General features: G+C 37.9%; 4 protein-coding genes across 4 annotated transcripts; 2 read left to right on the top strand and 2 right to left on the bottom strand.

Moving 5' to 3' along the window:
• Nucleotides 1–5,948: 5,948 nt before the first annotated feature.
• On the top strand, nt 5,949–8,660 carry LOC136801737 (uncharacterized). Its single transcript, XM_067058393.1, has 4 exons — nt 5,949–6,075; nt 6,606–6,950; nt 7,485–7,610; nt 8,548–8,660. The coding sequence occupies exons 1-4, from the start codon at nt 6,030–6,032 to the stop codon at nt 8,598–8,600; spliced, it is 570 nt and encodes a 189-aa protein (XP_066914494.1). The 5' UTR covers nt 5,949–6,029; the 3' UTR covers nt 8,601–8,660.
• Nucleotides 8,661–8,710: 50 nt separating this feature from the next.
• LOC136801732 (uncharacterized) lies at nt 8,711–16,183 on the bottom strand. Its single transcript, XM_067058389.1, has 6 exons — nt 14,882–16,183; nt 14,342–14,565; nt 13,535–13,778; nt 11,780–11,902; nt 11,158–11,332; nt 8,711–10,961 (listed from the first exon to the last, which is right to left on the bottom strand). Exons 1-6 carry the CDS (start codon nt 15,997–15,999, stop codon nt 8,817–8,819), a joined length of 4,029 nt encoding a protein of 1,342 aa, XP_066914490.1. The 5' UTR covers nt 16,000–16,183; the 3' UTR covers nt 8,711–8,816.
• Nucleotides 16,184–16,311: 128 nt separating this feature from the next.
• Nucleotides 16,312–19,336, top strand: LOC136801734 (histone-lysine N-methyltransferase, H3 lysine-79 specific-like). The gene is made up of 3 exons (XM_067058391.1): nt 16,312–16,864; nt 17,480–17,596; nt 17,872–19,336. The coding sequence occupies exons 1-3, from the start codon at nt 16,810–16,812 to the stop codon at nt 18,906–18,908; spliced, it is 1,209 nt and encodes a 402-aa protein (XP_066914492.1). The 5' UTR covers nt 16,312–16,809; the 3' UTR covers nt 18,909–19,336.
• LOC136801736 (PIH1 domain-containing protein 2-like) lies at nt 19,230–21,461 on the bottom strand. The gene is made up of 3 exons (XM_067058392.1): nt 21,235–21,461; nt 19,986–20,699; nt 19,230–19,710 (listed from the first exon to the last, which is right to left on the bottom strand). Exons 1-3 carry the CDS (start codon nt 21,415–21,417, stop codon nt 19,573–19,575), a joined length of 1,035 nt encoding a protein of 344 aa, XP_066914493.1. The 5' UTR covers nt 21,418–21,461; the 3' UTR covers nt 19,230–19,572.
• Between the last annotated feature and the right edge of the window lie 89 nt (nt 21,462–21,550).

The raw sequence follows: 21,550 nt of genomic DNA, 5'->3' as shown, positions 1-21,550 counted from the left end.
CTAAATAAAACTGGAAGAAGATTTTAGAAGGGAAAAACTTCACGCTTTCGGGCCAACTTGGATACTCTAAGTTGAACACGTGATAAAAATATTATGTTCCCGATTTGTTTATTTTCCGACTTTAATTTTTCGAACCGGGTGATGAATCAACCGGACACTTCCATCAATACAAAACAAATGACGAAACTTAGAGGGAAGGAAGTCACCGAAGTCATTAAATTTAAGTTTTTTTCCAATGCATTTTGATTGGCTTTGTAAACATAGGTCAATACAAATAACCTAGTACAACAATGTCGCATTTTATTCGCTCCTCGCCAGCCAATCCGCACTTTTGCATTGGGCCCTTTCCGTTAAAAAGGTTTTTTTTTAACGACAATCAATTCTTGGAATTTTGAAATAACAAAAGAAGAGGGGCAAAACAGAGAATTTGAAAATTGATCAAGATGGACAGTATATGATCAAAATGTTAACTCTCCTTACTGGACAAAAATAAACATTTGATTTTCGCGGGCATGTCTGAAAAAGATTGAATCTGCCTTTTTTGTGAGCATCTGTCTGAGCAAAGAAATAGTCTGAGTGTTGTAAGGAAGGAACAAGTTTTGTACAAGCATTTTAATCTGAAAGATTCAAGCTCGGATTTAAGATGAATGTATCATTAACAAAACTCAAGATAAATCATAAAGACAAAACCGAGCTGCAAGATAAAATCACCACAAATGTTAAGGATGATAAAAAGGAACATTTTAAGAAGACTGTTTATGAATATCTTTCCACAAGGTTTAAAGATTTGAAAGAGGAAGTCAGTGTAGAAGAAGAAACGGAAGAAGCCGGAAATGAAGAAATCGAATTTCGTGAAGAGGGAAATATTAACGATGATGAGATTAAATTTGAGGAAGGAGACACACGACAGCCTAAAAAATCAAACTTGCAAGTCGCATCTGGCAGAGTATTAGAGTTTGATACACTGGAGAATGTTCGAAGTATGGGAACAGGGGATGAAAATGTTTATTACTGTTTCAACGTGAAAGTTATGTCAACAACTCCTTCCGTCGGTGAAACTAAAGATAAGACTTTTGGAGAAATGGCTTTCGTCTTTTGGCGATCTGCTGACGATGACGTCATCATTTATGTTTTCTTGCAGAATCGAAAGTCGTACACGTGGACAGTGTTGACAGGACATAGAGATTGTGAATTCCCAATGAAGTTTGCCAGAACTTTTCTTGACCCAAACTCTATTGACAACATTTCTATGAACAGTTTAGTTGGAGCAGAAACAGGCAAGCAGAGATTTTCATTCAACAAAAACAATCCTTTCCAACCCTCTTTCGTCATGGACAGATTCGCCGTTGTCGAAGGATTCAAGGCCAGCCTTGGTAGTAATGAAAACTGCCAGGAACTTACCAACAAACTACAAAAAGCAACCAAAGATTTGAAAACAACGAAAGCTATCATTCAAACCGGTCAAGTTAAGTTTGCATTAGATCTAGAGGGTAGGAGTTTGGATCCAGGAAGATATATAGACTTTCTAGCATTCATCCATGGAACCATGAAACAAGAAGCCGGAAGAATTGCCAACGATCTTCAATGGAGGTTCCTGGATTTCATTGAAAAAGCTCCTCTGAATGATTGCAAGAAGGCGAACAAACTTTTTCATAAGCAACTTCAAAGCTTCTTCCAAAAGAGCGCTCAACCAGAAAATATCGATTTGACAGGAATCCTTTCCACGCCTCGCCAAGATACATACGAGTCAGTAAAAATTTATTTGCATTATGATAATCAAAATATCGAATGGGCGGAGGGCGGAGATTTACGGGGCGATGAAGTCACTTTAGAGAAAATTCGTGAAGCTCTCTCACAAGCTGATCTCAAGTCGACCGACCCCGATAAGGTTGTTTTGAAGTTTAACGCTGGAAGTTGGATGGAGGAAAAACTGATCAACATGATCAACGGAGTCAGCATTTTCGAGGGACTGGATGACGGTGAAAATAAACAACGTAAATTGATTCGATGTGGAGGTCTCTCTTTTCTAATCCATATCGATAAATATTATCAAGAGCTGTACCTTTTCATCAATGCCGTCCGAAAGACGCTCGTTCAAAAAGAATCGCTACCGGAAATTCTGCCATGGAGTTTACCGCAGCACGAGAATAGCTTCACTATGAAGCAATTGTACGAGTTTTGCACCACGATCAAAGGAAGCGATGAAGACCTTAAAGAACTTCAAGATATTTTACGTAAAGATGTTCAACTTTTTGTGAATGGTCAGAACAATCTACTAAGAACACTTGAAGACAAGAATCATGCCGTCTGGTTGATTAGTTTAAATCAGTCGCCCATCATCGGATCAAAAATATGCGAAGAAATCGCTAAAGCTATTAAGATAACTGAAAAGAAAGCCAAATCGGAGATTGAAAAGATTTTCAGTGAACCAACAGTCAATGCAAAGGATCAAGATCTCGTCAAAGTTTTGAACGAAAAAGAGAAGAACATCGAATTGGTCAAAGGAGAGACCGATCGATTTCGCGTGAAACTTCAACACCTTACCAAAGATAGCTGGGAAGCTATCAGTAGAAGTTACCCACGAATTTGTCCAGTGCGTTTGATCCAATTCTTAAGAACATTTGGTGATTTGAAAGGTGAGGGCGATTACAATGAACTTTATCATCTGTCAAATTGTCATTGTCAGAAGAGTGACTGGAAATATGTTGTCGGTGATCGCATTTTGGCGGATGCGAATCACAACATTGAGTTGTTTGACGTGATGGCGATCAAAGAGAACGAGGCGTTTCTTCTGCACGTTAAGAAGAATTTTGATGCATCAGCTGTCCGCGCTTTAGCCAGTCAAGTTAGAGTCAGTCTTGAATGTTTTTGGAATGCTTCTTTCGATAACTCCACCAGTCAGAACATGTTAGAGAAATTCTACGACGTCGCGCGGCCGGATAAAAAAGACGAGGAGTTATCTATCCACAGACGTCTGACCAAATGGGAGATGGGAGAAATTGGATCAACGAAGAAGGAGTTCCTTAAGAAAACCATCCACCAGAAGATGAACATTGAAATCTGTCTTGTTCCATGCATGGAGAAAATCGGGAACCATTTCCACGAGATTGCGGAATGTGACTTGAACCGAACCTTCAAACCAAAAGATTTTGCACAGAAAGGGCAACGAAATAATCCTTTTTCCGCTTTGAAGAATATCAACATTCTTCATCCGAACGGTAAAATCTCCCCATCGTTTTTTAACTTCAACAAGAATCAATTCACAAATGCACTCTTAAACGAAATCCGCAACAAGGCACAATGTAAAGACACCTTTGACGAAATCGGAAAGCTTTTGACCAAATCGCCTAAGAATCCGCTCTTCGACCCTGCATCTTTCGTTTCCAAAGCTGAATTCGTCAGTCTCTACAACTATCACTTCAAATGCCATGTTTCTCCAGGTTTCAAACCGCTCAAACTCGGTGTCATCCCGATCAACGAAGTTTGTCAGATCCTCAACCCGAACGTCCCCGATCACACCGACAAGGAGAATGTGACACCCGCAACCACCGCCAAACCTAAAGAACGCAAAAGCGACGAGAATCAAAACCAAGCCACACCACGGAAAAAATCACCCCTCCTTGTCAATTCAACTCCACAGAGAACACCAAAATCCTCAAACGGGAAAAAACTGAAGCAAACGACGATTAATTTTACATCTAAAACGCCAAAAAACAATACTCCGAATTAAATCTGATTACAGATTTTTTAACTTGAATGATAGAGCGTCAAAATATCGTTTGAAAGATGTCAATAAACATTTTTATATTCTAAACTTTTTTTGTAATTTTAATTTCTAATTTTTAAAGGATTCCTCCTCCTACTCAACGCCTTAACTAGAAATTTGTGCACGTGTTAAAAAATTATGAGGCTACAGTAATGGTCATCACAAATATGTGGTGCTCCTAGATTTAATGAATTCGAAAATATTTTAAACATCCATACATTCGACAGATTTAGAAATGTAAACAAAGTAAAGTTCGTACTTTATTTTCATTGTTTTAATAGTGGAAGGTTTTCAATTGTATCGCCAATGGACTATATACATTATGGTGGTTGAGGTATTGCTGATAGTATTTAAAATCATTGTGGAGATAGAAAATTTTATATATTCAATGGTATAACTGAATATGTCACGATCATATGATTAAAATTTCTTTGACCTTTATTTATTCCCATTTTCACCTTGTCCAGGAAAATCCTTCCGCATTCAAGCAAAAATTCAATTTTTACACCTCAACGATTTAAGCACCAACGACGACTTCTATCTCAATGGGGGTTTACCGTATATCCACAGCAAAGTTTAATATTTACACTTAAAATTCCATGAAGGACAATGAGAAACATACCCTTAATTATTTCCTAAAAATTACCCAAAAAAGATTTTACTTCAAAAATAGGAAAATTGACTTTGAGCATGAACATCCCTGTCTCAATGACCCGGTGGCGCTTTAAAAGTTTTATTTTTGCATAGGTAAGTGTTTCCGTTTCATATCAGACACATTTCATAGGACCTTTCTGACCAATATTGCTCCACATCCGTATCAATCCAATGTGAAAAAGCTTTTTAATTAAAATTGATAAATAAGCAAACGATATCACTCATATTAAAAAACAAAACTTTTAAAACCCATCGGGATGACTATTAAAATAGTAAATTTTCACCGGCGAATCTGATTTAAGGGTCTCAAAATATCACTGAGGTGAACATTTTGGACCTCGATTTTCACCAAGGCATGAACAGAAAGATTTTTCAATCCAAAATAATGGTGAGCGCCGCAGGTTAAAATCTTTGATAACTTTGGTACGGATAAAAAATCTAAGGTGGATTAACTCATTATCCTGCTTGAGCTCAAAATTAGGTCATCTTTTTCGCCGGATCTGAACAGGTCCCTGATACAGGGGTGTGCATGAGGTAGACAATTGATTAGTGGTCCACTAAACTTCTTCTGTAGAGCAATCAACTATCTCTTGTTCGAATCTCTATAAAACATCAGTCCCCGGGGGGGGGGTACTAGGGTTGCTAAAAAGGAGAAAACAAAGGCAAATTTTGGGAATTTTACGATCCTTCGCGGGACTTATTTGACCAATTTTGACCCAATTTCGATCTTTCAGGGGGTAAAAAGTTGAAATTTTCCTATTTTTCCGACCCTTACTGGGACTGAAAGTTGATTTTCTGATTTTTCCGACCCTTAGCGGGACTTTGAAAGTCCAAAAAAGGTACCCTTAAGGGCGGCACATACCGTACCCTCCATTTGCCTAAGTACCCCCCCCGGGCATCAGTCCCTTCACCTGCAAAGTGGTATAAGTAAAGCAAGATAGTTCCAAGTAATATTGAGTCTTTCTCTAATTCGAAGGACATTCTCTTTCCTTTTGAGAATCGACTGCAATGGAATTAGTCAAATGCAGTTAAATAGAAAACCAAAGTATTGAAAATGAAACTTGACTGCCAAGAATTGACCCTGGTCTTTTCACCAAGAATATATTTTTATTAAAGACTTATCCAGAGATTTTGACTTTTCGCAAAATTTGCTTAAAAATCGCGCAATTTTCTTGCGGTAAAAGTGAGATAATTGTTAATAGAAGTAGAAGTTGATCTACCTTTGAAAAAAGGAAATAATTGTCCATAAATAAACTTGCTATTAATATAATCAAATTAGAAGTTTACTTCCGCCATCTTGGTCAGTAAACAGCTCACATAGTAAGAACACGTGATCAAAATACAACATTGTTTGTAACAAAACATCAACTTAATGAGAGAATGAAATACTATTTAATAATGCTAATCACATCCGGCAAACGGACGACATTTTTTGCATCTATTGATGACAGTCGGAAGTCGTTATCTAAGCTTCTTCAATACAACACCAAATGCTTCATGAAAATTCTAAATAACAGAATCGATGAACTCTGAGGTAAACAGAGAGAAATGTGACTTCTTCATTTAGGGTTTAGAAAGAACATCAGTCAAGAAAGCACTTTTACCAAAGATGAACATTTTCCAATTTTTGACAATCGCATCAATTCTTATAGGAGGTAAGATCGAGTTCTCAACTCTCCTGTTGAATTTCAACTCGAGGAATTTTTCGAAGCTTTGGATGAACTTTCGATGAAAATAGCGTTGTGATGATTCATCAAGCTTCTCGAATGACCTCTTTTGACCTTTGTGTGGTCGATGATGTCAATTAATGATTTTTAAGATTCATTTTTCAATTTGTGTTTTCGTGTTGTCAAGGTCGTTTGTTTCAGTTTAACAGCGTGACAAAATATACTCACGAGCGTGTATTGTGTAGGAGGATTGTTTTTTGCTATGATGCTAAGATATTATGATATTGCATACAATAGCAAAGTAATGCACGACTTTTTACCAAGAACAGGCAAGATGGAAAAGTTTAGATCAGGTCAACTTTCTCTTACAGAAGAAAATGTTAAGGCACAGATCAAAATATTTTCACTTAAAATGGACATACTATAACTTTGTCCGAGACAGAAATCCATCAGAGGGGAAACTTAGAATACTAAAATAAGATATTTCACTTACATTGACTTTGTTTTCATTTCCATAGCAACACTTTGCATCAGTCCGTCATGGCAGCGTATCTCGCAAGACGACGGTAAAATGTTGAGTGTCTCATGGGACTTCAACGCAAACGAAACCCTCCTCAACGCTCGTATTAAACACAATGACGGACGTATAGTGGCCGGAATGAACAAAACCCAGGTTTTGACCTTCGATCCTGATTTTACCATGGTATACGGGACTTCAATCAGTATGTTTATCAAGCCATTCAACCTCTCTCTACATTTCGGTTCTTACAACCTAAACATCAAGACAACGAACGGTGTCAAAGACTTTGCTTACAATGCAGCGTTTGAGTTGGCCAAGAAAACTATCAAAGACGTTGAAGAAGGTACACTTCGTCACCAGTTCCCTAGATAGCAAACTTTTTCTTGTTCCCAGTCCTTTTAAATGGCCGATACCTTAGTTCTAATTGGGAAAGCCCAAATCGAGTAATTATTATGACAATGGAGTGAGTAAACCCCAAAAAAAAACAGGCTGGCGGGGGGGGGGGGGCTGCCGCCCGACTTTCGACCCTCAGACCCTTACCTAAAAAGGAGAAAACAAAGGAAAATTTCGTGAATTTTACGACCCTTACCGGGACAAATTTGACCAATTTTGACCAAATTTCGATCTTTCTTGGGGTAAAAAGTTGAAACTTTCCTATTTTTCCTACCCAAAGTGGGACTGAATTTTGATTTTCTGATTTTTGAGGGCGGCACATACCGTACCCTCCATTTGCCTAAGCCCCCCCCCGGGCTCAGAAGTAACCAATATTTTGTACAGTATGCAAGATTACAGTTACCTACTTTTTAACTCTACAGTGATGTTTCGTTTGAAAAGGGCTGTTATGGGTACACAATCTTGTATATTTCTATTCATACAGTGTTGATCGAGGAGATCGAAAGTGGCGAAGGAGGGCTGGAGACGAACGTCATTCTGATCATCGTTGCAGCCAGTGTGTTCCTTTGTGTGGTTGTCATGGTGATTCTTATTTGCTACAAGAAACACTGTAAGTACATCTTCTTAAAACGAACATATCTCCTTCACAAAAAGGTGCAAGATGAGAATACATGAAGTGGATTTAATTTGGCGATTAACCAAAATGAGATTTTTATAAATGATTTTTTAAATATAATCCTAGTCTAAAATAAATTCACTAAACCCTTTTCGGCCTAGGGGGGGGGGCTCTTTCTGTTCGGGGGTCAAACTATTGCTAGCTCCTGAAATAATAGAGCTTTTGCCGTGAAATTTTCTGTAAATTCCTAACTTTTATTTAGCTTCAAAATGAAAAAAAAATTGACACCTAAATATTTTCACACCTTGAGCATGATGACATTTCTGACAGCAAGGTGTCAAAAAAATTGACACTTTTCCAATACAAATTTATTTTCATTGTCAAATATATTGTTTAAACCGTAATTTATTGAATATTTAGGATAAAATAAGCATTTTACACTCAGGCAACTTTTTGCTAAAGCTTTTGTTAGAATACAATAGCTATTTATAAGAACAAAGGAAATTTTCGGTTTTTGCTCACTTTGGGCATGATGAGTGACGTCATCAAAAAATTTTTTTTTTGTCAAAAGTTACCTTACGTCACAAGGATCTTGTGTGCCAAACTTCATCCAAAAAGACCCACTAGATCAAACGTTAAGGGGTGGTACAGGAAAGCCCCCCCCCCTAGTTCTGAACCGCCCCTAAAAGCCTAGGTTGAATAGGGTTAAGGTAGTCTCTTTCACATACCCCTTTTTCGTTTTTTTTGTTAAAAGATGAAAAAACCTAGAAGGAACCACCATTGATCGAACTTCTTCTTTCTCTAAGAGTGAAACATCATGAGTAATCTTACGCCCAAAGAAACCAGACGCAATCCACGCCCTTTGTCATGCGTACAAAAATTCAGCGTATTATCCAAACCTAAAATCATCTTGAATATTTTTCCCTTTTAGACATGAAGGAAGCAAGCATGGAAAATCCTAAAAAGGTTGCTCCTGGAATTTGATCATAACAAAGTTCACAATGTTCAGACCATATCGATATAAACAATCCAAGTAAGACAAAACGCAGGACGGTGATGTTACCAAAGCAATTATAAAAACAACCTTTCGAACCCACTTTGCTTAAAGAAGATGAGACTTTTCGAGTTATTTTATATATACAAAGTAAAAGACTAATAAAAACCAAGAAATATTATGACAATAATTCCCTAATCGTGAAATCAATTTGTTTTTTTCTCCGTTTTTCGAAGTTCAATATTATCTCTGTTCTGAGCAATTGGAACAAATTCTGGTTTCAAGAGTTGTACAGAAGATTTAGGCTTCATGACTACACCGTTCGGCGTTTTATACAAGTCTATGTGTTGTTGACGACCATTCGAAAGTGTTTTTAAAGTCCCTGACACACTCTCCTTGGGAATCTGATCTTTCACGTGGAGGTCAAAGTCCACTTGAAAACCGTTGGCAGTTTTCTGGAGGTGTGTCGGTGGAAGCGCTCTGTTGCTGGAGATATCGTTCGGAGATTCTTTGATCAGATTCTTCAACAAGTCACTTGTTGAAACAGGTGATTTCCCTGTCAGTCCAACGTGAGTGAAATTCGATAACAAATTATTACAATCATATTTTATACTAAATCCGCGTTTCGACAGTAAATTATTGAGAATATGGCGCTTCATCATTTTATTACACATTGTTTTGTTGATATTGTTGTTAGTTGCAACATCTTGACGTGTAGATGTAGTCTTAGCGGTTAAAGCTTTCTGAAGCAGAGACATAATTTGTTGTGGGTTAGATTGATCGGTTTCGGACGGTGTTTTCAACAAATTGACGTTTGATGGATGCGAATTATCAACTGCATCAGGAGTGCTATCGACAGCATCTTTGTGTTCCATCAGTTTTTGCACCAGGGCGGAGGGTGATATAGAAATACTTTGTTTTGAATCATCGCCTCCCTTCTTCGCTTTTGCAAGGTACCCTCCCTCGTTGATGATTTTACCATGTAGACATTTAGGATCATCGGAGGATCGAACACAAGTTTCGAGCAATTTTGTGAACTTGGAGCCATCTTCCCCGAAAGTTGTCATGTTGATTTTTTCGTCTCCCATTTTTTTCGTATCTGTCATTCCGAGAAGTTTCTTCAACCCGTTATTTATGTCTTCGTTTGTGAGATCTTGTGTTGGTTGTGTCGCTGTTGCTAAAGTGTTGTTGGCTTGTTGTTGTTGTTGAGCATCTGTTGCGTATGTGTTATTCTTTGGCAGGTTTAAGTAATCGAACGAAGGTTTATTCAGCTCTGGCGTTGTAGCAGCTGTTTCAGCACCTTTCGGCGTTTGTTGTTGTTGGTTTGATAGAACGCCTTTCAAGACTCCAAGGAGTTCATCTTTGGAGAGTTTCGATGCCTGATCCATAAGCTTAGTGTTTGGGTTTTGACTTTCTGGGTTGACTAAGGCATCACTGAGAAGGGTGGTTTTTGGTGGTTCTTTAGAGGGTGTTTCTGTTGAAGTGATTTCATTGGATGGTGTATCTGGTGGCTTAGTTGGTGTTTCTGGCAGTGGAGCTGGATTTACTAGGTTGAATCCATTGCTGGACACTGTATTGTGTGGAATGTCTGGCGTTGAAGTATTCTTGGTGTCAACGCTTGGTGAAAGATTTGAAATGTTATTTGGTAGAAGGTTAGCAGTGGTTTGAGAGATGTTGTTTGAAGTAGTAGGGTGTGTGTTGGTGAGGGTTGAGAGAAGAGGAGTTAAAGCTGATAGTGGAAGCATTGTTGTTTGTTTTTCATCGGATGGTATGTTGGTTGGTTTACTATCTGTGATTGCTTGGTTTGTGTTGGATTCTTTCATATTCGGTGCAGTGTTTACACCCGGTTTTTTGTCTTGTTCGAAGATACTGACGTTGTTTTGCAAGAGGCTTTGAATGGTGTTGACCAGAGCTGTCTTATCCACCATCGCTGTCGAAGAATTGGTGTGCTCGTTGGTTTGTGGAGACGTGTTTTCTAAAGAAGCACCCATAGGTGGTTTGGAAGGTTGCTTCTCTGGTGTGTTCGCTACAGTCAGCAGTTTGGGTAAATCGTTATGGTTTAATTGTTGGTGAGGAGCTTGTTGCGGTGAAGGTAGACGAAGGTCAGGGTTACCAGCAGCCATTTGACTATCTGAAGGGTTGGTTGCATTCTCGACTGATGGTTGAGAGGCTGTGGAGAGGTTGACAGCACCTCCATCATATTGTTGCTTGATTTCTGGGTAATTCTTCAGCAGGTCTTTGAGAGCACCAGGAGGAACGTTGAAGGATAATGTGGCTTTATCGTCATCAGCTTTAGTGATGGAGGAACGTTCGTGTCCACCTTCCAACTTCTCGTGCTCTCCAAGAAGGCTCTGAAGTAAAATAAGATCAACACAGTTTTCAACAGTTTTACATTCCAGGAAAATGTATACAACTATTCCATTCAACTACCTGTTTAGTTTGTTCCAGTAGACCTTACCAAACTTTCAGGGAAGAATTATTGCATTATCCTTTTCTTTTACTTTATCCTCATACAATGATCAAGGAAATAAAGGTGTCACTACTTACCCTTTTTGCAGTGGGCCAATGCAAAGGGTAGCCCACATTCTTCCGCTCTTTCTTCAACCAATTGTTGAGAGGGTCGAAGTACTTCAAAATGGCATCCGCTTTTAATGTCTGCTCTCCAGAAAACATTTTCAATAATTTAGGCCATGGTTGACTGCGTCCTGCTGATAACAATTTCCTATTGAAAAGAGTGAAAGCATAATGTTAGCCGCTCTTTCTCCAATAGAATATTTTTCAATTTTGGAGCTCTGAGCTCAAAGTTCACAGGCCATCAAAAGTAGCCCTGCTCATCAACGCGTAAGAATTTTTGGTGTGATAGCGTGAAAGGGAGCTTTTTCTTTTGGATTACGTGATTTGGAAATTTCTTCGTGATTGCGTGATCAAGTGTCAAAGCGTGATCGTGATTTGAAAGATTTTCGAGCCGTGATACGTGATTTGGACTTTTCAACGGAATGCGTGATTATCCAAATTTTTTTCTGATTTTCGTGATCGTGATTGACACCGTGATCAGACTTACCACTGGGGGCCTCATTGCCTGAAGTAAAAATGTATTTTTTCAGGAATTTCAATCCAGATTATTATTGATAATTCAGACCCTAAAAAATGCAAAAGATTTCCCACTCACTTGAATTCAGCTCCAGCAGTTGTTGAATTATAAATGGAGCATAGATAAAGTGGTCCCTTGTGTTTAGCCAGCTGACATAATTTGTTGTGGAGTTGAAATTGCAAGATGTAGCTGATGAAATATCTGTAAAGTAAAGTAAGAAAGAAAATTTCATTAGACATTCAAATCTGGCCGCTCCCTTTGAAAAGTATGTTTACTGGTCATCAGCTACACTAAAAACCTATCAAAGCTATTCAAAGTCTTTCGCCCAAGGGCTTTCGCCTTGTACTTGACCCATTTCATATCATGGATGACACTGTTTAATTGCTTGTGGTTTCCAGAGATGTGTTTGTTTGGAAATCCCCCCCCCCCAGATTTTTGAGACAGGGGCATACATATTTGAGTGTTTTGAAAGACACCTACTATGGCAAGGATAGCACTTTTCAAGGCATTTTATATCGAAAATGGGTCCTAAGTGTTTTATTTCGCCAATTTTTTTCCCCAAGGGCCTCAACGTGAGGCTCTGAGTATGTTAAACTTCGTAAAATTCCGCTTCCAACGATACCAAGAAAGTTTACGCGGAATTTATTTCGAGGTCAACTTTTATTTCTGCCAGACTATATAGCTTAAAAGTAAATAGCATGTCAAGTTTTGAATACGGGAGATTGGTCAGACCACAAAGAAGCACTCGCAATCAGACGGACATTTAAGAGTACAATACATTGAAACTGCTTAAAATGCAACCAAAGACAAGACTAGTCAATATCACCAAATTATTGGAATTGCATTCAAAAATAGCCCATTTCTTATCATTCCTGGAAAAATACCCCAGGAGGGGGGTAGTCAGTAAAATTAATAGAAGATGGGTGTGTGCGGTGGTTAAGGGTATGTTTTCAAGATAGCAGAATTGCACTTTAAGGGTGGACTTTTGATAAATGCACTGTAAGGGTGGAAATATCAGCAAATCCAGGAAAAATTGCAAATTTTTACCCGAAAATTACGATTTTTAGCTCTAAAAGAGTTTAAAATTTAAGAAAAATGCACTGTAAAGGTATGAATTTCACTGGTTCTTTGCTTCACTGTAAAGGTGCGATTCTAAAAGCCATTTCTTTTGCCGCACATACCGTCATTAGGTAAACCCACTGCCCCCGGAAAAATGATTCACATTAGGCATTTAGGAAGACAGAGTGAGGTTTACTACTGGACTCTTTCATTTAAAACTGGTCCATTCTTGAAATTGAGAGAAAAAAACTACTGGTCGACGGAAAGGGAGAAATGTTAAATAAATCATCATCATCATCATCATTATGACAGCACAAAGGAAAGACCATAATTATTTGGCGTCATTCCAAAAAATTATCGATTTCAAAAGCGAATATATTTCATTCGTGCAGGAAAGGTAGGTGTGCCATACTTGTAGTTTACGAAACATGAAGGGGACTTTGGAGTTGTCTAATGGGAGGAAGTATTATAAAGAAGTAAAGGGAAGAATGTATGGGGGCCATTCATTTGGCAGAATGTTTGACATTATGTAAAATATTGAAGGATTGGTGAACTGATACCATGGCATCAGCACCTCGATATTTCAATAGCCATGCACTGCAACGACTTTGTTTTTTCTACCCGATACTTTATTAGTAATCAGATGCTGAAAAAGTGACATTGAAAGACGTCAAAAAGTGGCGCATAACCAGATGTGACACACAGCTTCCCCACAGCTTGCAACGCAAAGGAAATGTTAGGTAAAGTCATTGAAAAATGAAAAACTAAACTCACGGTACATAAGGGACATTAGCACCAATGTGGTATTTACTTGCAGGATCAAACGCATGCGCAGAACGTGGAACGGGAGGTTCAACACCTTGATACTTCTTTCTCAAACTCCACCATGCTTCATTGTAAGTCTCTTCTGTAACAACTCCTTCGTAGATCTTCCATCTCCATTTGTCGACCACCAAGTTGTAAGGAATGGGTGCGATCCTTCGCAATGCTTGGTTCAACAAGAAACTAATCTCGTCGTCTGAAAAATGTAAAGGCTTTTTCATAAGAGCATCCAAAAATTTTGAAACCTTCGAATATTCTTAAAGTGTTGAATTTTAAGCATAAAAATGTTCTTAACATGTTCTTATTTTCACAATTTTGTGAGTAATTTTGTTCATTTTCCAAAGAAATCGGGTGTTTTAGAGTTAGCAAAGCCTTAACATGTTCTTAACTTGTTCTTAGTATTTTGGCCATCGAAGAACTATGTTCTTATAATTATAGTTTGTTCTCGTAAAAAACGTGTACGAAGAAAATTTGTCGATTGTTAGGGTTTTGATGATAAAAGAGTAAAAGTGAACGGTGTTAAAGTTCCCAAATCTAGTTTTTGCTCAAATAATTTTTAACACAGCGTAGGCCACCTACCGAATTCGTCTCATGAAACAAGAGCTGCGAAGACCGCTATTATAGAATTCTCACTGAGTAACTCCTATAAATAACGTTTCGAAAATATTTAGGCGTGTTACGCCCAAGCGTGGCGTGGCGATCTTTCTTCAAGTATGAATAATAAAGTATTTCGAAAGTAAAAGATTCATAAAAAGTTACCTTTGCTGATATCGGTTTCGTTTAACAGACCAACTTGGTTTAAATAAGAAGGTGTTTCCACTGACAACGAGATGGTGTCACCGATCGCTTCGTGGAAACCAGGGTTAGCTCCTGCGCGGAAAACTGTAGGTTGGTTTCTATATGCGAGGAAGTATTCGACATGACCCATCTCGTGGTGTATAGTGGTCAAATCTTTCTGGTTGACACGTGTGCACATTTTGATCCTGTGGTGAGAAAAGGTATTTGTTTTGAATAAAATATTTTTCATGATAGGGGAAAAAGAATTTACAGGACTTTTTTAATGAATAATAATCTAGCATGCTAGACGACTAATTCAGAAATAAGCAGAACAAGCAAAAAATAATGGAAGGGACAAATTTTAATGGAACTTTTACATACTGATATTATGCTATTGTCAGCGCGCGCTACATTTTAATGACGTAATCTTTTTTCCAAGCAAAAAGGATTGAAGCCAAAAAGTGCGATCGCAGCGCGCGCAAGTAGAGACCGGCCTTAACAGCTCTATTTAATTGATCTTACCTTACGTCACTATTGCTCACATCCCAAGCCGAAGCATGGCAAACCATTTCTTTATTATCAGGTTTGACCAACACTGAATTGTTCCAAAAGCTTTCTGGCATCGCATCCAACCCGATCGAGGTGAAGAAAGATTCAGCCAATCGAAACATCTTATTCACTGTGTAATTCTGTTGATGTAGTTGCTTAGTAACATCGAAAGTTCGTGAATTGTTACTTGGCTTAACGAGATCGAAAATATTCTCCCAGTTTTGTGCGAAAGTGTCTCCAAGGAGGCTAGCAGGAAGACAGCTTGTGCTATTGAGCTCGTAGACAGCTGACAGCTTATGGCGTACATACGCATGAAGCTCTCGATATAAAGGTTCGATCTGCTCCCAAACTTCGTCGAGATTTTCTTCAAGGTCCGACATTTCATAATCTGACCTCAAAAAACTTCCATAATCGATCCACGAATGTTCCCTGGCACCGATGTTCAAAAAATCAATCAAAGAAGTGAAATCTTGCTTCATGGGCGGACCCACCACCTCACGCCACTCTTTCCACGCCCAATCTAACAAAGTACGATTTCTGCTTTTGACAAAAATTTCTGACAAATCTCCATTGGTTAGCTTAACAACGGTACCGTTGGTTAGAGTTTGCTTGACAGTGGCTGCACCGTATAGCTTTGTCATATTCCCGACCAAAGTTGATATTTCAACACGAAGTGATTTCTCACTCGGACTCGCCGTCCGCGCGATGAGACCAACTTGACGTGATAAGTTAGCAGGGAGATCTAAACTTTTGATGGACCTTGCTTTGGTACTTGCGTTCAAATAAAAAGCAGAGGCTCGCTCACCGACTGCAACGACTTCTTTCAAATGTTCGTCAGTAAGATCTGTCTCATAATTCCAATTCGCTTCACCTGATTCCACTTGCAGCTTGTTGGCCTGTTGATCGAACTTTCGCAGAAACTCGTTTGCTTTGTTCATTGCTTTCTCGATATTGTTTTTGGTGATGACATTTCGAAGTTCAGAATCGATCTCCTGGAGGTGAAGCGTGGTTGGAGTTGAGGAATATCCTCGGAGCAAAACAATTATGACAAAAATTGCCAACAAAATACTACAAGAATGTTTGACCATCATTATTGACAAATTTCTAACCTCAACATTTTAAATATCTGGACTTTGGCTCATTCAATCAAGCCCATTGAAAGATAAATATCTTCAAAGTAGTATTTGTAATCAATTTTACATTCTAATGTTAGAAATCCAAGGCAAATCAAAGAGATACGAGACAACCAGGGTAAAAAATCATGCTCAATAACTCGAAGAATAATTCATTTTTTTTAATTTCATTGTTCGAAAACAAAACATTGTTTGAAAATAATCTAATTGTGTTTTCATGGCTACGAATTGAAAGACATTCGAATAATTTCGATAAGAGCTGTCAAATTTGAATATTTTAACCATGTACAGAGTCCACGATGCCAAGGAGGAACTGTCATGGATAATAGGATAGTCGATGGATATGCAATGGAAAAACTTTGATACACAAAAAAGGCTGCGAATAAATCTTCCATCAAAGTTACCAAAGATTCCAGCTAAATATAATTAACAGTTTAGCATTCAAAGATGAATCCTGGTAAGAACGACACAATGTCATCAAAATGGAAAGTCCTGGTGCTAGTTGTGGTTGGTAAGTAATGAGTAAGGGATGTTGACACACCCAACAACATTGTTCTACACACATAATTGAAACAACAAATCGTGAGAGATACATTGAGAACACATTTGTTTACGTTTGTTTTCGTTCGAATTGCTTACCGAAGATGAGCTACATTAGTATAAAAAGATTTCTTTCAATGAAAAAGAACATTTGAAAAATGAAAGTACTAAAATGTGAAAGTGGAGATGATTTGTCAATTGGTGGACGATCCTTTGTGATTGGAGAGAATGTGGCGAATGTTCATTTGGGTTGTTGTGATGGAAATCATCCAACATTCAGCAGGTAGAAACCTACATTCGAAACATAGATTCTTTTATTACCAACCGAATGGTATTGAGTACAGCGGAGTCTCTTCAGCTCGAATATCTCCTTAATTGAAACAAGTTTTATGTAATAGTTATCGGACAGTTGCGAGTACAATATGAGAAATATTTTACGAGTTCCGAGATTTTTCCGGAAAATATTTTACGAGCCTTTAGGCGAGGAAAATATACGGAAAATCCGGAACCAGTGAAATATTTCCATATTGTACGAGCAAATGTCTGATAACTGGTTTATCGGTGACCCAAAAAATGCACTTTTTGTGTTGAAGGACACTTTTGTAGCAAAGTGACGTTAGATTGCTTCTACCGCTACAATGCAACAACATCTTTTCATCAATTTATATTTTTACATGTAAAATACAAGATATATTGTACTCTTTTTAACCAATCAGATTGCAGATATTTTTTGGATCGCCGATAAAGTCCCTTAAGTTAACAATGTCTTATAAACCTTACCTTACCGTGACTCGAAATTTCATTGATTCGAACAAATTTGCGCTCCCCGTTTCTGTTTGAGTTATGTAGTTATTGGTGAAGGGTGAAAATGAAATAAATCTCCATTCTATTTTCTTAGGTTGGACGTTGCCATATTCGGTGGCAAGTTGCAGAACACAATGTGAAGGAACGAATGTTCATCAAAGATCGTGCATCCAGAAATGCATTCAATGTATACATTGCCAATCTGCCATTGGTAAGCAAAAGAAAATTTCCTCAAGAAGGTTTTATCTCTATTGCAAATTGGTTGCCAAAAACCGCTTCTCACAATCCTTTTTTCAGCCATGACTTCCTTTACTCTACTCCAGAGACGCTCTCATGTTTGTCAATCGGCAATGAATTTTTACGGGATACCAGATCTGAACAGGCAAGACTTCCCATTGGATAATAAAACAATTATAGAGCTGTTTACACTATGAAACTTCTCTATTCTTCTTACTTTTTCATACCATATTTTTCATACATTTTCAGTTCAACCCTACTTTGTGTATCCACAAATTCCACAATATCAAATGATCCAACAACAACAACACCAACAACAACAACAATTTTGCCAGGGTTGTCCGAACAGTATGTCAGCACAAACACAACCAAAGACAACACCACTTTCATCCAATCAAATTAATCTTCAACAACAAGCTCAACCTGCTTTCTTGATGAATGCGCAACAATTTCTTGACCAACCGAATGGTGCCACTCTTCCACAAGGCAGCGTTTTCCCGCCACACACAGTGCAAACGCCGCCCCTGATCATGCCAACAAAGTCGATGTCTCAATCATCATGTGTGAACAGTCCGCCCACGCCTTCCGCCATCAATTCGGATCTCGACATTGACACTTCAAAAATGATTACAGAGTTAGAAAAGAAACAACGCCAACGAAAAGAGAAATTGCGCGCGAAGAACAAATTGAGAGAACGGAAAAAGAAACTGATGGATGAAAAGAAAAGGAGAAAGAACAAACAGCAAAACAAGAACACCCCTAACAACAAATGGAAAAGTAGAATGAATAATTCCAAAAAGAAACTGAGTGAAAAATTAAAAATGAAAGGAAAGAAGCTTCCCAAGCAAGAGACATTGAGACAGCAAAAGGAAAAACAATTTGGAGATAGGAATATCGAGTGGAACGCAAAGCATAAGAAAACGAAGAAAGTTTGGAATCAGAGGATTGAGAAAACGAAGAAAAAGATTAAAAAGCACGAAAAATCGAAAAATAACAAAGTGGCAAAAACACCAAATTTATTTCCCCTGAAAAGACCTTCAACGACTGCTGGTTTATCAGCTTCTCAGATGTTGGGTAATTGTCCGTGTAACCCATACCTAACTGCTACTCAAACATTTGGGAGTTGTCCGTGTAGCTCATACCTAGCTCCTCAGATCCAAGGAGGTTGCCCGTGCAATATGTATATGGCAACACAGGTGCTGGCAAACTGTCCATGTAAATCTTATCCCAGTATTCAAACGCTGAGAACTTGTCCTTGTATTGTTGTATGTCCTTGTGGTGGATGAAATAAATTGTTGAGCAAATAGGAAGGGGTAGTTAATGAGAACGTATCTGAGGTTTTTGGACATGCATTGCTGTAGAGGAAATATTGATCGACTAGATAAATAAAAACAATAGCGGCATTGTTGGAAAATGGCATTCTGCTGACGCCTGGCAAACTTGCAAAGAAATTGATCTAAATAAAAGCATGGTTATTTTCTAAATCTCCAAATCATAGATAAACTATGGAAAGAGTTGACCATTGGAATGAAGTGTCAATTCAAAAGCGAAGGAAAATCAAGAATATAAGATTAGCAATTCAGGTTATGGATACTACGACTATGGTGTAAGCGGATGATTTAGAATCATATGAAAATTCTTGAAATAAATAATTTTGAGATGAAAATTTGTATATAATAATTACAGAATCAATTAAAAAATAAATTATTTTTTATGTTGTGGCTCACTCACTATTTTCCAACAGCCCAAGAAAATTAGATAAATGAGCACTTACCTTCTAGGATCATGGAAAAGACTTTCACAGTATCAGTCATCAACGATTTTGATGTATAATCTCATATTTTAAGTCTCTCTCCTTCTAAAATATCATTCTAAAGAAGCACTTTTAGTAGCAGCAACTACATTTTGACTTCGTTTCCCCAGACATCAATTATCGTTTGGAAAGCTCTCTCATTTGTCGATCGGTGCAATAATCAGCAAGACTTTTTGGTCCTTGATAAATTTCGCATTGGCTTCATCAAAGTCAACTTTTAGTGGGAAAGTAAAATCCAGTTTGTATTTCAGTGGCACTTCTAACATCACACAATTCTGAAAAAAAAAGGAAAAAATAAAGGTTGCCACCAAACAGCCGTGGGCAGTCAAAATAAATCATAATGGTCGAAAGATTAGAATATGAAGCTTGAATTCATTCTCAAACAGTCTGACTAATGATAGAATGGTCGCCCAAATCTAACGCATTACCAACGTTTTGCACAAGATTCCCATTCCAGCACAAAGATCACTAGATTAGTCAAAGGTCCTCAGAACTCCTTCAATAAATAAATACAATTATCACTTTTAGTTCCCATGAAAGTAAAGCTCACCTCGGTAATTTCCAGATCACATTCAGCAACAGTGTCAACTTTCGGTAACTCGATTCTCAATTCGATATTTCCACCATCTTTATTCACCATCATCTCAACCTTCGGTGCCGGTAATCTCGTCTTGTTGCCATGGTGACTTCCTAACGTCTTCGTTTTCAATTCTTTCATAGAATCTACAGACTCACCAGACGATGTTTTGATGGTTTCAACAGATGCCGGAGTTGGTTGTGACTTCTTTGACATTCCTGACTTCGTTTGGTTACCTGTCACTATTTTATTGTTCTCTTTTCCTTTGGATAGGTTACGGATTTGATCTAACGTCAGGTTATTTTCAGTACCATTCAGAGCATTGTTCAATTTATTTTTGACAGCACTAGGACAAATAAAGTCAAGCAAGCTGTCTCTATTTCCAATGTATTTTTCTTCACAAAATTCAAACTTTCGTGAAAATTGCAAAGAGTGTTTTGACTCGATGTGTCGAAAAACGAGTTCAACAAGAGCGCGTCTTTGTAGTTGGTTGGGCGAGGTATCACTTGGATACACCTCAGGATTCAGAGTGACGTCGATGATGTAAGCCCATTCTTTCTCGATGATCTCTTTTCGAATGTTTGAAGTTGTCATAGCAACAGGACTAGTCTCATTTTCAGGTTTCGGAAGCTGATGCCATTTAGTGAAATTAATGAAATATTTTCGTATTGGAATCACTTGAGGAACCTGTGAATGTGAAAGAAGCATCAAAACATACCTATCAATCCGAAATGCTTCAAAGGGATTGGGTCCAGTCTACCAGGAAAGAATGAAGCCAAAATGACGTGTCTATGAAATAAAAACATTGACTTCAGACATTTTGAAGACGTCACTCTTTCCCTTTAAACTCGAACCCAGTCCCCATCAGCTTTGAGAGTTGATAGGTTTATCCCTGGTCAATATTTGACAGGAATATGAACAGTGCGAATATCAGAGCTACCTTTTGTTGAGACCCCTTCGGTGAAATACAGTGGACTCAGGCTTATTCGAACTTCTTATTCAAATCTTTCAATAATTCGAACGTATTGTCAGTTTCCGTCAGTGAGAAACCCTCTTGAAAATACTCTCTATAATTCGAATCTCTTTGTTATTCGAACAAGTTTGAGTTCGAATGAGCGAGAGTCAACTGTATACTAATACAATTAGATTTCACCTAAGCTCAAAAATATTTTTTCGATTATTGGAAGTTCGCAATAAAGGATAAGATAATCCTGAGACAAACCTTTTCTGTTTGGACTACAAATGAAGGGACAGGGGGTCCCATATTTTCATTCTCTCCATCTTTTAACACCTTCTGAATGAATGTTTCGTATTCTTTTGGATCCTTCAATGACATTTCGTCCAAGAATCGCCAGATCTGTTCTGTTTGTTCCAAGACTTGCTCATCTTTCTGCTGTAATGACATCTTATTTTATTGTTTTTTGTTGAATTTTTTTGTACTTTCACTGAAATCATTAGGGAAGATTAATGTTATAGTAATGAAAACTCAATATAAGAAAATAACCTTAGGAGAACTACAAAACATATACTTGTGTGAT

This window comes from Clytia hemisphaerica, unplaced genomic scaffold (assembly GCF_902728285.1).
Source record: "Clytia hemisphaerica strain Z4C2 unplaced genomic scaffold, Clytia hemisphaerica genome assembly, whole genome shotgun sequence".
Taxonomy (NCBI): domain Eukaryota; kingdom Metazoa; phylum Cnidaria; class Hydrozoa; order Leptothecata; family Clytiidae; genus Clytia; species Clytia hemisphaerica.
Note: the sequence above shows the minus strand (reverse complement) of the source record. Positions and strands in the feature narration are given on the sequence as shown.

Bases quoted from the DNA above. Each gene is read 5' to 3' on its own strand.
- LOC136801737 (XM_067058393.1), top strand. From the start codon at position 6,030: ATGAACATTTTCCAATTTTTGACAATCGCATCAATTCTTATAGGAG. The intron at 6,951-7,484 runs GTACACTTCGTC...CTATTCATACAG, and splicing joins TATCAAAGACGTTGAAGAAG to TGTTGATCGAGGAGATCGAA. The intron at 7,611-8,547 runs GTAAGTACATCT...TTTCCCTTTTAG, and splicing joins TATTTGCTACAAGAAACACT to ACATGAAGGAAGCAAGCATG.
- LOC136801732 (XM_067058389.1), bottom strand. From the start codon at position 15,999: ATGATGGTCAAACATTCTTGTAGTATTTTGTTGGCAATTTTTGTCATA. The intron at 14,566-14,881 runs GTAAGATCAATT...TTCTCACCACAG, and splicing joins GTGAGCAATAGTGACGTAAG to GATCAAAATGTGCACACGTG. The intron at 11,333-11,779 runs GTGAGTGGGAAA...TCTTTTCAATAG, and splicing joins ACTGCTGGAGCTGAATTCAA to GAAATTGTTATCAGCAGGAC.
- LOC136801734 (XM_067058391.1), top strand. From the start codon at position 16,810: ATGTGGCGAATGTTCATTTGGGTTGTTGTGATGGAAATCATCCAACAT. The intron at 16,865-17,479 runs GTAGAAACCTAC...CTATTTTCTTAG, and splicing joins AATCATCCAACATTCAGCAG to GTTGGACGTTGCCATATTCG. The intron at 17,597-17,871 runs GTAAGCAAAAGA...ATACATTTTCAG, and splicing joins ACATTGCCAATCTGCCATTG to TTCAACCCTACTTTGTGTAT.
- LOC136801736 (XM_067058392.1), bottom strand. From the start codon at position 21,417: ATGTCATTACAGCAGAAAGATGAGCAAGTCTTGGAACAAACAGAACAG. The intron at 20,700-21,234 runs GTTTGTCTCAGG...TCACATTCACAG, and splicing joins TTGTAGTCCAAACAGAAAAG to GTTCCTCAAGTGATTCCAAT. The intron at 19,711-19,985 runs GTGAGCTTTACT...TTTTTTTTTCAG, and splicing joins GTGATCTGGAAATTACCGAG to AATTGTGTGATGTTAGAAGT.